Source organism: Lepidochelys kempii, chromosome 2 (genome assembly GCF_965140285.1).
Source record: "Lepidochelys kempii isolate rLepKem1 chromosome 2, rLepKem1.hap1, whole genome shotgun sequence".
In the NCBI taxonomy this organism is placed as follows: Eukaryota; Metazoa; Chordata; order Testudines; family Cheloniidae; genus Lepidochelys; species Lepidochelys kempii.
Window position 1 is genome coordinate 187113317 of NC_136381.1, and position 14128 is coordinate 187127444.

A 14128-nucleotide genomic window follows, 5' to 3' on the forward strand; every position below is an offset into this window, starting at 1 on the left:
TTCCCCCTGGTCTTAACTTAAGAATATTTTATATGGGGGAAAATTGATGCTTTAATTCACCTGCTCCTGTTGAATTCTCGTCCATTGAAGTCCCAGTGTTCTGAGCCAGTAGCTGACTAACACAGAAAGGGCGTTCATGAGACAGTGGAGCTGGGTGGCATGTTAAACCTCAAAAACACGTGGAACTTTCCTTTTTGTTATGAACTCAAAACAGCCCAGTTCAGTCGAAACGTTCATGAACCGAGATTCAGTTTTGAGTGAATGTGGGTCCATTTACAATTCCAGTGAAATGGTATGAAATGTCACAGTTTTAAAGATGACTTACAAAGATTTTTTTCTAAAAATAATGAGCTTGGGGGTATTTTTTTTCTGCTTTATGATGTGTTTAAAAGATGAAATATTTTGAATGGCTTTCTTAAGCTTGTTTTTTTTACGTTAGAAACATCAACAATGTCAAGTCATCCCTCTTTTTGCAAGAGGGCTTCTTGGAGGTCTCAGATGCTTGTGTGAGATCTCGCATTACCAGATGCGGTCTGGGTCTTTCAACTTTAACAAGAGTATTATTTTTTCTCCTAAGTCTTGGTGGTCACTAGAACCTATCTTTAACCAAACAACAACAAAACCCACCAGAAACACAGTTTAACAGTCTAACTAAAAGTTTAACTTTTTCTTCACAGTTGCTCAGGTTTCTCTTTTGTGATGTTATTTGTCAAGTTCTCCTGTTGCCATAGAGACTTTGAGGGTAGGAAACGCCTGAATTTCTGATATCCAAAACAAGCTGCAAATAAATACTTTTTTTGCACAAAAACTCTCAGACCTTTGTTCATTGCCCTTTTTCAACAAGTCCCCTCCCCCCTCCTTTACCAGTTACCTTTAAGCAAATATAATTTTGTTTTCAGGTTTGTTTTAACCTGAAACTTAAAGCAAAGTCAGGGCTGGGAGAGGGGAGGACATTATGTAGCTCCCTCTTGAAATAAAACCAAAGGGAAGATTTTCCAGAAGCTCCTGACGACTAAAATATTGAGCTTCACAGAGCTCTGCAGAGAATGGCTTCAGGTGAGACACAAACTCAACAGCCAGAAATTCTGTTGCTCCCAAATGTCTCCAGTTAAACTTGCCAAGAGTCACTTTTTCAAGCTTCCCAAGAAGTATTGGCTGGCCTGGGACACAGTTGTTCTCTGTCTCCTTGGTCTTTTATGCATACTGCTAATTTATTTTCTTGGCTTGCAAGTCTTCATTTTTTAGTAAAGGTAAATTTTCTTTGAACATCTCATTTTTAAATGTTGATGCTGTTTTTAATTAATCAAGGAACTATGATTGTTTTGCCTGTTTTTAAAGTATGTTTTGATCAGGATTTAAATCCCAGCATATTTTATCCTGATCAAAATATAGTGTTTCATTATATGAAACATGAAGGCTCAATTCCTGTCCACAGTATAGTAGAGGTTAAATAAGCTATTAATTTAATAATTTTTATTTGACTTAAAAATTTTTTTTGTTTCTCTTTTGGCAGGGACAAATTTGGATCAATGGCTTTAACCTTGGTCGTTACTGGCCAGTCCGTGGTCCTCAAGTGACCCTATTTGTTCCAAGCAACATCCTAGTTTCATCGTCACCAAACAATATCACAGTGTTGGAACTGGAGCGGTCTCCTTGTGGCATTCAGAAATGTGCCATAGAATTTGTAGACAAACCTGATATCAATGCAACACTGCAGTATGAAAGCAACACCCGGAACCTGTTCACTAAAGATTTATGGCTGGACCCTCTATGATTATTTAGGAATGTGTCCCCTTACCTTCTCCTGTTTTTCTTCCCCACACTCTCAAATCCTACATTCTTCGGGGGGAAAATCAGTGTTAAAAATCGATAAGTATGTTTAACTGTGGAAATTTTTTCAAAGCACTGAAAGAATAGCTGTTTGGTAACAGGAGATACTAAATACAGGGTCTCCTTTAAAAGTGAAGATTCTAGCGTAAGTTGTTGTGCATGAGACTTGACTTAGATGGAAGATAATATTTAACATCAAAGTCTTAGTAAACAGATAGCTTTGGGAACTATGACAGCATGAAAAGGAACCTCTTAAACTAGTCATTTTACCATCTTCTGTGAACATAGAGAAATTTACCTTGCTAAGAACTGAGTGGCCCCACTACCATGCTTATAAACATTTAATGTCCACAAACAAGTATCCAGAGGGTTTGTGTGTGCTAAGTACCATTTGGATTTGACTTGTTTCCCTCCAGGCTTAAATACCTGGTTAGTGTAGCTACTGTTTCAGTCTGCAGTAGCTTACTGCCAGCATGATCAGTCCTCCCCCCTTCCCACACCTTTAGAAACCTTCCCAGTGACCTTTAGAATTCTCCCAGAATCTGCTGCTTCTGGGACCTGTGACAGGAATTGTGGGGTAGATACCTAGAGTGCATTGCAACTGAAATGGTGAAACAGCACTGATGTGGATGTTAGCAAGTGGCTTCTGGTCACAGGTCTGCCTCAGTTTCCCCTTGGGCTAACTCACTGACTCCCCTGCAGGTCCCCCAGCTCCAAGTCCTGGCATGATTTAGCTGTTTGGCTAAGTGACAAAGTCCACTCCTTTTGGAATTAACAAAACAAATCCACAAACAGGGTTTTTGAACCAGTTAGTCTTACCTGACTTTAGCATTCAAAAATCATGAGTCTAAAATCATGATATTGGTGTAATCATGAGACTTGAAGAAAAAACTACTTTTTCTCCCCGTTTTGGCTTCTGGTTTTTGACCTTTGAGGTACACTTGAGTCACGTTCTCAAGCTTTTCTCTGCCACCATGGGGGTTAGATATCTTGAAACCTGAGCTTCATGTAATAGTCTCCAGGAGCGGAGGCTCTTAGAAAAATACCCAATAACATAAGAATTGTGATAAAATCACAAGAGTTGGGACTCGCTGGGGCTCAGTAGTCCTCCTCCTGGAGGCACTGCAGAGTTGAAGAGGAATTTCCACGCCACCTCTAGTTCCATGCCACCTCTAGGCGTTCTCTCTACTCTGGGTTCTAGTTAGGTGACCATTCGACAAGCAGAGAAAGTCCACTTACACGCCTTGTTTCATCTCCCTAGGCCTCTCTCTCTGTCTTTCCTACTGTCCTTTCCTGGACTTGCTCTCACTGTCTCTCTCTTTCTAGGTCTCCTCCTTGGGCCCACGAAGGGTGGTGACCCCCTCCCAGGTTCTCTCCCAAAGCCTGGTCTCTGCAGGTCCCAGCTGGTTTGTCAGTCAGCCTTCTGCAGTTTTTTCTAGATTGGCTTAGCCTCTAGACAGCCTTTTCCTGCTCCTGTCTCCACCCATGACTATCCCCATACTATCAGCCCCAGATTGTTTGTTATGCTGTTGTAGTTGGTCACCTGACCCACCTCCTTAATCCCTGGGGTAATGAGGTCTGCTTTTAAAGAGGCTACTTGGCTCTGGTACAGTGGACATTAGGAGCTGGTTGGCAAATTATGACCTTTGTCTTGTCAGAAAAATTGACAAAAACAAAATTAACTTTTCTTTGTAAACCCCCAAACTGATTTTTTTTTTACATAAACCTGAAAATGTTGACAAAAGCAGGGGCGGGGGAAATCCACATAGTCAAAAAGGCATTTTCTTTCCAAAAAATGTGTCGACAGAACATTTTTAAGCGGTTTTAATGGGCATGAAGCAAAACTGCAATGGTTCAGAACACAAGTAAACATGGCTAGTGTGAATTCAATAAACTGTTTATGCTTAAACCAGGGCAAGCTGGTCAATAAAAATAGGTTCCGTTCTCCAGGGCGCGCACAGCTTATGGGCCTCTTTCTGGTATCCTTTACGCTGGTTTCATGTCCGTGTAACACTGCTGACTTTAAGGGAGTTGCTTCTAACATACAGTAGTGCAAGGGAGATCAGATCAGGGCCCAAGTGTGTCATTGCTGTCCGGATGGAACATCCATGGCGTTGTGATGAGACACACTGTCACAATGAAACCGATGACTGACTGGAAACGTAAAGAAAAAAATTTTTAAATAGGCCTGAAACGTGATTGTGTTTTCCATCGTCTGATGCCACAGATGAAGAAGATTTTGCATCCAATAGTTTTCGCTCTTCCTCTGGGAACATATTACAAATCACTTGTTGGGGTCTTCCATTCTCTTCCAGTTAATTACTAATCATGATGTAAGCCCCTGATTTTTGTTTGCAACCATGCAGAATCTTTTCTTGTTGCTGTCAGTGAAAGCTGGCTTTCTATAGCAGTCTATGTCTCTACTTATTGCTCCCCTTTGGTTTTAATTCAGTCTTGCAAACTCTGTGTGAAAGGAGGAGCCTTAAAGAACAAAGGATTGAGATAGTGACTTTAAATGTTTTAATAAACTATCAACTTGCTTCCTTTGAATTTATCCAAAGTGAGTCAAGTCTCTTTCTTTAAAGAGGGAGTCTTCCCTCAACTGTAGGCATGCTGAGAGCAGAGAGAAAGCAGAAAGAAGATGAGGACTTGATGACTTGTGTAATCTGCACAATTTATGAATTCTGGTTCATCTGATGAAATTGCTGTATCATTGAATCCCTCAGTGTATATGAAGTCAGCCATATGGTGTTGGACTGTGTCACATATTCCCTGGACCAGGGACAATGGAGAGTTGTTAAATCTTGATGAGATGGTCACATAGGTAAATCCAATTTTCTCCAGCCTCACTGCATGGGGACTAGGGTTTGGAACAGTGGAATTTTCCCACAAGCAGAACAAAGAGATCAGGTGTTAACACTGGATCTTAAAAAAACAGAAATTAAGGGTAGGTCTACACAGCAAAGAAACCCCACTGCAGCAAGTCTCAGAGCTCAGGTCAGTGGTCTTGGGCTCCTGCTGCAGGGCTAAATATAGCAGTGCAGCTGTTCACACTTGGGCTGGAGCCTTTTAGAGCACTGAAAGAATAGAACAGCTATTCTTTCAGTGCTCTGAAACCTGATGAGGGGAGTCAGTTGACCCAGGCTCTGAGACTTGCTACAGTGGTGGGGTCTTTTGCTATGTAGAAGTACTCCGAGCAACTTGGATGGAGAGACTCGCAGAGACAAGGAAGCTTGGGCAGGAGCAGAGGGGCATGCTTTCATGGCAGAGGGGTCCTCCTGAACTGCAGGACCATCCGAGGAAGAGGGAACCTGATTGCAGCGGACTCCATAATTGAGAGAAGAAGCCATGTGCAGGAGGAGGGATCCTGGATTCTTTGGACTCCGACCTAAAACCAAAGAATGCTCAAGCAGGGAGGAAACTGAGACAGGGAAATGCATACAGCTGTACTGTTGTGTCTAGATTTGTCTATTTCTTGCGCTAGCTAAAGTAAAGAGCAGTTGTATTTTGAAAGTCTTACAAAGCATATGTGTCTGTCTGCTTCCACTATCATGTGTCCTAGAAGAGGTGGAGTGTAAATGCAGCGTACCCACAAGGTTGGAAATGGTTTGCTTACTCTATTGGAGAATCTGGGGGTCAGCAGTGGTCCTGGAGACCTAAAGCAACAGGGTTGCAGGGTCCTGTTTCTTTGAAGGGGTAATAGGCAAGAGAGTCTGGTCCTCAGAATCATGCCAGAGAGACCAAGAAAAGATATAGTGCTATAGCCTACTCAGTTGAAGGGAAGCTAAGGAGCACCCAAGCACAGCAGCCTGGTGAATGTGCAGCTGGGGGAACTCTGTCAGGGCTGTGGCAGGGCCCTTAGAGTAGTGTGGGAGGAACTAGGTTTAGTATATCTAAATATAAGGTGCTCAAGGAACATTTTTGATTAATAGCTGCATTTATAAGATTTGTCTAAAGCAAAGAAGAACAATAGGACTGGGCTGCGGAGGTCCAGGAATGGTTGCTGTGTCAGGAGAATCATAGAATATCAGGGTTGGAAGGGACCTCAGGAGGTCATCTAGGCAAACCCCCTGCTCAAAGCAGGACCAATCCCCAACTAAATTATCCCAGCCAAGGTTTTGTCAAGCCTGACCTTAAAAGCATCTAAGGAAGGAGATTCCACCACCTCCCTAGGTAACCCATTCCAGTGCTTCACCACCCTCCTAGTGAAAAAGTTTTTCCTAATATCCAACCGAAACCTCCCCCACTGCAACTTGAGACCTGTTCTGTCATCTGCTATCACTGAGAACAGTCTAGATCCATCCTCTTTGGAACCCCCTTTCAGTTAGTTGAAATGCAACTATATGCCCTCTCACCTAGTGGTGATGGCTACCGATTTCAGTTACTGTCTTCTCCTCTAGTCAATGGCTCTGTCCTGTCCCTGCCCAGAGATGCATGTGAAGAGAGAGCAGGAACGGAATGATGCCTCTCCTAGTGAAGGTCCTCTAGTCCTCAGTGTTCTAGTTTTGTAACAGTCCTTTTCCCTTCACTAGCAGTTGACCTTCCTCCAGATACTCTGGCCATTGTTGCTTTCAAAGTTCAGAAGGCTCCAGATAAGGTGGACTGGATAGAGAGTCCCTGAAGTTAACATAGAAGGGGTTAATCCCTTTATGTGCAGTCCTTCATATGCAAAATACAATGGTTTAGGGACTGTTTCACATGTTGGCCCCTGGAGTATTTAATTTTGGGGATACAGTGTTCCCAGTGTTTTTTGTGGCACCTGTGTCTGTACAGGTCTTGGAACATATACTCTGAGTTAAAGAAATGGTTAAGTGTTATTAATACATCAGAGCCACATTTTGAGAGTACGGAATGGAACAGAATGAGTTTCACACCGGTTGTGGGTTTTGTGGGTACAAGTGTTCACAGAATTGCACTTCCATTTAAATATATTTTCATAGCGATTCAGCACTTTAACTATATGACAGCCATATGGCAAATCATTCCCAGCCATGAAAGAAAATATGTGCTGGGACATAAATGTTGGGAGGCTAATGGTGAATAATTCCAACACCTAGCTCTTGTAACGGTTGCCACTGGAGATACTGTTAAATCTCTCAGATTATTTGGCTTCATTTTATATGCTGTGTGCGAAGCATAATATAATACCTATTACCTTGGGCCTTTACTCAACATGTGGCCTCACACAGGCATTGCCCCAATGACCTTACAATCTAATATTGACAGATACAAACAAGTATTAGGTGTAAGGGAGGGTATGATGTTTTACATGTAGGAAATAGACATAATTTCAGCTATTTACCTGCCCCACTCATTGCTGTTTTCAGTGTGGACTGTGATTTGTTGTTAAAGAAGGGAACTGTAAAGTGGGGGCCCTGGGTTCTATTTCTACTTCTCTTGCATGTAACACTATTAGGAGACATCAGATGGTGCTGTTACAGATAGTAGTACAAGTTTTATTAATCTGAACATACAGAATTTAGACCGTGATGAAATGCCTATTGTCAGATGTGGTACAGTTTTCCTTTCTAGTAATATGCTCAGAACAGATTTTAGGAGCTGCTTTAATGTCTCTTTAAGTCAGAATCACTTTCTTAACCTATAGGCAGAAAGTATACTTATGTCCACATACATAACTGAAATATTACAGTCCTCAAAAATTACATCACTGGCTTGCTATGTGACCTAGTCCAAGTCCTTGTAGCCTCTCTCTGCCTTTTGTTACCCTTCTGTAATACAGGGATACCTACCTAACTACCTCATAGTGGTGTTGCGATGTTTACTTAATGTGTCTTAAAGCTTTGTGCAACCTTTGGATTAAATGGTGGTTGTTCAAATATGTCTGTGTGCTCCACTTCAGGTGCACGTGTGCCCCATACAACTTTGATCAGAGATTTTTGCTAGCAGTGTCCTTTGAGCCCGCACATGTGCCCTACACAGTCTTGTGTCCCACCCTTAGGCTGTGTGGCAAACCGCTCTGTCCCTTTACAACTGCCGTGGCTTGAGAGGGAGCTTTAGTGTGTCTGCTTTGAACCTGCCTCAGCTAAAAGTTTTTTTTCTCCTGGTTGTTGTTTAGTTTTAATTAGCTAAATTGAGACAATCCATTTTATTCCTCTCCCCTCCCTCCGGGAGTCTTGCCTTCATTGGAAGGGCATACTCAGCTCACTGGGGTTGAAATGCTACCTCACTTGCTGGAAGCTATCCCGATTAGTGACACCCACCCCAAGTGCATTCGCTGCCTTAGAGAGTCACACATTCCTCAGAAGTGTAATTTAGGTCTGGCCCTTAAATCCAAAGCAAGGAAAAACTGGGAGATTAAGTTGAAGCTACTAATGGTGGAGCGCTCCCTTAAGCTCACTTCAGAGCCAGGTGAGGAGAACCGCCCTGAACACTGGTCTCTGGGCAGATCCAATATCTCTGTGACCTTGGCTCGCCTCTCCCCGGTAAGGGAAAGACTCAAGGGACCTCATAAGAAGAGGAGCTCTGACTCACTTCCTAAGGAACCTCCTCCTAAAAGACCGCTTACAAGCTTAAAACGTCTCACCTTGAACGTCCACCAAGACCCACTCGATCACCATACTCCCATCTATCTCTGGTACTGTCTGATTCACCACCCTTTTCGTCTGGGGCTCCTCCACTGGACAACACATCTAGGGGACAATGATAGAGAGCTCCTTTTGGTCTCTTCTGTCTCAGTGCAGGGCTCTCCTACCTGTCCATACAGGAAGCCACTCTTTGATACCTGCAGAGGGAAACAATACTTTTGGAAAAGACATCATAGGTAGAGGGACTAGCCTTAGATGCCACCTCCTCTCCCATATGGCCCCCCACAATGGCCATACTGGGACCCTGGGTGGCATACAGACAACAAGTTTCCAAGGCTCCAAGTCTTGCCCACCAAGAAAAGAGAGAGATACACAATCCCCCTTCACCCCAGCCCATTCTTCAGGATAAGATATTTGAGGAGCAGGAATCCAGGGCAGATAAAGAGGCTACCACTCCAACTTCTATATCCTTGTCATCTCCATATGAGGTGGTTATGCCTCCACCACTGTTTGTGGCCGATGATTTCCAGCAATTTCAGGTCCACATAAAACAGGTGGCAAATGTTCTGCAGATACCACTTGAAGAGTCAAAGAATCACAACATAAGCTGCTGTACATTCTACAGCCGGCAACATGCCCCAGAGTTGTGTTACCTATCAATGAAGTGTTTTTGGATCCAGCAAAGCCAGTTTTTGGCAGACCCCAGCAACAATACCGCCAAGTTATAAACACACAGATAAAAATATTATGTCCCCACCTAGGACTCCAAATTTTTATTCTCTCACAGCTCCCTCTTCCCCCGACACCTAATTCTTTGGTGGTGGATGAATAAGGGAAGCAACCCACACCAAGGTGACCCTCTGTGAGAAAGACCAGGAGCACTTGAACCTTTTTGGATGGAAGTCCTACTCATCTGCAACCCTATAGTTTCAGAGTGAAGTACAAGGAGATCATGAAAAATGTAATTACATAAGTTAGACAAAATTTACTGCTTTTATTGAGCACCTTCCAGTGGTGCAAAGAGAGCAATTTCAGGCCATCATTGCTTAGGGACGGTTACTGGGCTGGACATCCCTTCAAGCAGCCCTAGATGCAGCAGACACCTTAGCATATTCCATTTCTATGGCAACGGCAGTTATGCACAGGGTGTACTGGCTCCAACTGTCTGGCTTTCCCAGAGAGGTCCATAGCACTGTAGAGGACCCTTTGATGGTCTGAAGTTGTCTTAAGAGGCAACAGATATGGCCCTGCATGCTTTGAAAGACTCCATGGCCACATTATGATATCTGGGAATTTACACCCCTGTGAACAAAAGAAAATTCCTGTCTGGTTCAATTCTCTGAGTTCCAAAGACCCACTAAACCCCCCAGAAAGAAACATAGATTCCAGAGAGAGAGAATCGCTCATCCACCTGGCCCAAATACTCAGCTGGCATCAAAACATCAGTTTTGATGAGTTGCTCAGGGATTTGAATCTTCCCCATTCTTTATCTGAGATCTGCAGAGCTGTTACACCATCTTCAATACATACCTTCTCCAAGCACTGTGTCTTGGTCCATGCCTCTAGATCTGATGTGGCAGTTGGCAGTGTGGTTCTGTCCTCAGTTCCGGACCCAATTCTGCAGCTTACTCCTCCCTGAGGAGATACTGCTTTGGAGTTATCTGAAGTGGAGCACCCAGAGTGACACTGTGACCCCTAAGTATACCTATATTCACACCCTCCACACTATTGTATTAATCTTTGCACCAAATTTGCCTAGCGTGGTGTCATTTGAAAACTAATAACATCTTGGTCAATAATATGTAATGAAATGTAAGTAGCAACATTATATGTAAAGTTATGAACTCCCCTGTATGATGATACTAGCACATGTTCAAAACCAGATAGCTTTGCCTAGGTAAAGATGCGAAACAGGTCTATCCTAAACAAAGGAATGTAGGTTTGCCCTAATTTGCATATTAGCAGTAAACAGGGCCATAAAACTAGCAAGGGGAGGAGATGGCAAGAAACAGAACAATTTGCATTTTAGCAAACACCAGTGGGGGCGGGGGGGGGGAGAGGAGAGGAACAGCATGGAGCTTCCTTCAACATCAGACTCCATGTCGCCTTTTGCACAGCTTGAATAAACTTTACTTTGAGGGGTAACCTTCAGAAGAATCCATTTCAAAGGTTCACTGGGCTATAAAAGAAAGGGGCAGAGAACCCCAAGTTCTCTCTTTTACCTAGGAAGACAAAGGAACCAACGCTTTGGACTTCTGGAGGAGATCCTGACCAAGAGGGTTGTCAGCCATCTGGCTGGGGTGCCGTGGGTGAGAAAAGTAATCTTGAACAAAGTCTGTACCTTGCTAAATTAAGTTTTAGACTCTTAGATGTGTGTTTTCATTTTTATATGCTTGTAACCATTTCTAACTTTATCTTTTATACTTGAACTTGCTTAAAATCCTTTCTTCTTTTGTTAATAAACTTGTTTTACTTTTAATCTAAACCAGCCATGCTATGTTTGAATTAAAGTGAATGTTAATTCTAGTTAATGTGGCAAGATGTTGGGTTTTGTCTCTTTAAGGTAACAAATGGACCTTATTATTCCTCTGAATGCTGCAAGAGAGAAGTGAATATTGCAAAGCACATGGGTTTGGGAAAGTTAGGGACTGGGGGTGTGTTGGGGTCACCTGCTAACATTAACCAAGTCTGATAAAGACAAGTGTGTGTCTGTGATGACTACTGGCAGGTTGTTGGATTCAAAGTGGTTGAATCAGAGCTATACAGCTACAGAACACAGAGTGTATGCTGGCTGTGTGTGTGTCCCAGCCTGGGAGCCACAAGTATCAGAAGCATTTTGGGGCATCCAGGGTTATAGTACAAGAGGTGACACAACCTATCACTGGGCTGAATTGCATCCCAAAGTGTTACACTACGCGAAGAAGAAGATAAGGTTTCTCACCCTGAGCAGTAACTGTGGTTCTTCCAGATATGTCCCCCTATGGTGTTACCCACACACTCTAGGACACCCACCTTTACCTTTCCATGGGCTCAAGGCATAACCCCATTGATTTAGGCACCCCAATTTACCTTTCCTTTCATGGGCTCCAGCTGAAAGGAACCCACCCTTACCTGTCCTGGGCTCAGGGCGTACTCTTCTGCACGATCTTTCACCGGTGAAAGAAACTTACACGTTAATATCTTTATTCTCTGTTTATTAACAGTTACCAAAACAGAATGCACATGCTAAGCATACAATGCTCACCACTCCCAATAAGGCAGGTGAACTTTTCCTGACAGCCCATCGGGATCAGGTTTTCTGGGGACTCCAGCTTCTGCACAGTGTAATTGGCAGGGTGTTATCATAGAATCATAGAACTGGAAGGGACCTCGAGAGCTCATCTAGTCCAGTCCCATGCACTCATGGCAGGACTAAGTATTATCTAGACCATTCCTGACAGATATTTGTCTAACCTGCTCTTAAAAATTTCCAGTGATGGCGATTCCACAACCTCCCTAGACAACTTATTCCAGTGCTTAATCACCGTGACAGTTAGGACGTTTTTCCTAATGTCCAACCTAAACGTCCCTTGCTGCAATTTAAGCCCATTGCTTCTTGTCCTACCCTTTGAAGTTAAGAACAGTTCTTCTCCCTCCTCCTTGTAACAACCTTTTATGTACTTGAAAACTGTTATCATGTCCCCTCTCAGTCCTTTTTCCAGACTAAACAAACCCAATTTTTTTCAATCTTCTCTCATAGGTCATGTTTTCTAGACCGTTAATCATTTTTGTTGCTCTTATGTGGACTTTCTCCAATTTCTCCACATCTTTCCTGATATGTGGCACCCAGAACTGGACACACTACTCCAGTTGAGGCCTAATCAGTGTGGACTAGAGCGGAAGAATTACTTCTCATGTCTTGCTTACAACACTCCTGCTAATACATCCCAGAATGATGTTTGCTTTTTTTGCAACACTGTATTACAGTGTTGATTCATATTTAGCTTGTGGTCCACTATATAACCCCCAGATCCTTTTCTGCAGTACTCCTTCCTAGGCAATCATTTCCCATTTTGTATGTGTGCAACTGATTGTTCCTTCCTAAGTGGAGTACTTTGCATTTGTCCTTATTGAATTTCATCCTATTTACTTCACATCATTTGTCCAGATCATTTTGAATTTTAATCCTGTCCTCCAAAGCACTTGCAACCCCTCCCAGCTTGGTATCATCCACAAACTTTGAGTGAACTCTCTATGCCATTATCTAAATCATTGATGAAGATATTGAACAGAACTGGACCCAGAACTGATCCCTGCGGGACCCCACTCATTATGCCCTTCCAGCATGACAGTGAACCACTGAAAACTACTCTCTGGGAACAGTTTTCCAACCAGTTATGCACCCACCTTATAGTAGATCCATCTAGGTTGCATTTCCCTAGCTTGTTTATGAGAAGGTCATGCGAGACCGTATCAAAAGCTTTACTAAAGCCAAGGTATACCATGTCTACTTCTTCCCCCCTATCCACAAGGCTTGTTACCCTGTCAAAGAAAGCTATCAGGTTAGTTTGACATGATTTGTTCTTGACAATTCCATGCTGACTGTTACTTATCACATTATTATCTTCGAGATGTTTGCAAATTGATTGCTTAATTATTTGCTCCATTATTTTCCCGGGTACAGAAGTTAAGCTGACTGGTCTGTAATTCCCCGGGTTGTCCTTATTTCCCTTTTTATAGCTTGGCACTATATTTACTGTTTTCCAGTCTTCTGGAATCTCTCCCGTCTTCCATGACTTTTCAAAGATAATTGCTAATGGCTCAGATCTCCTCACTCAGCTCTTTGAGTATTCTAGGATGCATTTCATAAGGCCCTGGTGACTTGAAGACTTGTCTATGTAATTTTTAACTTGTTCTTTCCCTATTTTAGCCTCTGATCCTACCGCATTTTCGCTGGAATTCACTATGTTAGATGTCCAATCACCACCAACTTTCTTGGTGAAAACCAAAACAAAGAAGTCATTAAGCACATTTCCACATTTTCTTCTATTATTCCCCCCCACACCCTCCATTGAGTAATGAGCCTACCCTGTCCTTGGTCTTCCTCTTGCTTCTAATGTATTTGTTTTCTTACTACCCTTTATGTCTCTTTCCAGTTTGATCTCGTTTTGTGCCTTGGCCTTTCTAATTTTGTCCCTACATACTTGTGTTTATTTCTTTATATTTATCCTCTGTCATTTGACCTAGTTTTCACTTTTTGACTTTTAGATAATTGAAGATCTCGGTCTCTTGCCATACTTCCTATCTTTCCTACGCAGTGGGATAGTTTGCTCTTGTGCCCTTACTAACGTCTCTCTGAAAAACTGCCAACTGTCTTCAATTGTTTTTCCCCTTAGACTTGCTTCCCATGGGATCTTACCTATCAGCTCCCTGAGTTTACTAAAGTATGCCTCCATTGTCTTTATTTTGCTGTTCTCCCCCCTACCATTTCTTAGAATCATGAACTCTATCATTTCATGATCTTGTTAGGGAAAAAGGGTTCCCCTCCCGTCTAGGGTTAGGAGGGTAGCCTTCCCTGGACTTCTGTATTAGCCAAACAAAACACAGAGTCTTGGCTCTTTGATAAAGTGAGGCACTTTATTGCTAGCAAATACGACAGCTGAAGGGCTCACCAATTCCTTTTCAGAGGAAAATGGTGAAGCCCCGAACAAAGAACAGGGATGAGCTTTTATAGCTTGGTTCAACATACATTGTGATATCTCTTCCAGTTCGAA

General features: G+C 42.8%; 1 protein-coding gene across 2 annotated transcripts in view; it reads left to right on the forward strand.

Annotated features, from left to right (window-relative positions):
* GLB1 (galactosidase beta 1) overlaps positions 1-10914 on the forward strand; it is a 72369-nt gene extending 61455 nt beyond the window's left edge. For both annotated transcript variants that reach the window (XM_073333087.1, XM_073333089.1), the window contains one exon: positions 1514-10914. In XM_073333087.1, coding sequence (XP_073189188.1) covers positions 1514-1774 — 261 coding nt within the window. In that variant the 3' untranslated portion in view covers positions 1775-10914. The remainder of the gene's footprint in view (positions 1-1513) is intronic.
* The last annotated feature ends 3214 nt before the right edge of the window (positions 10915-14128 follow it).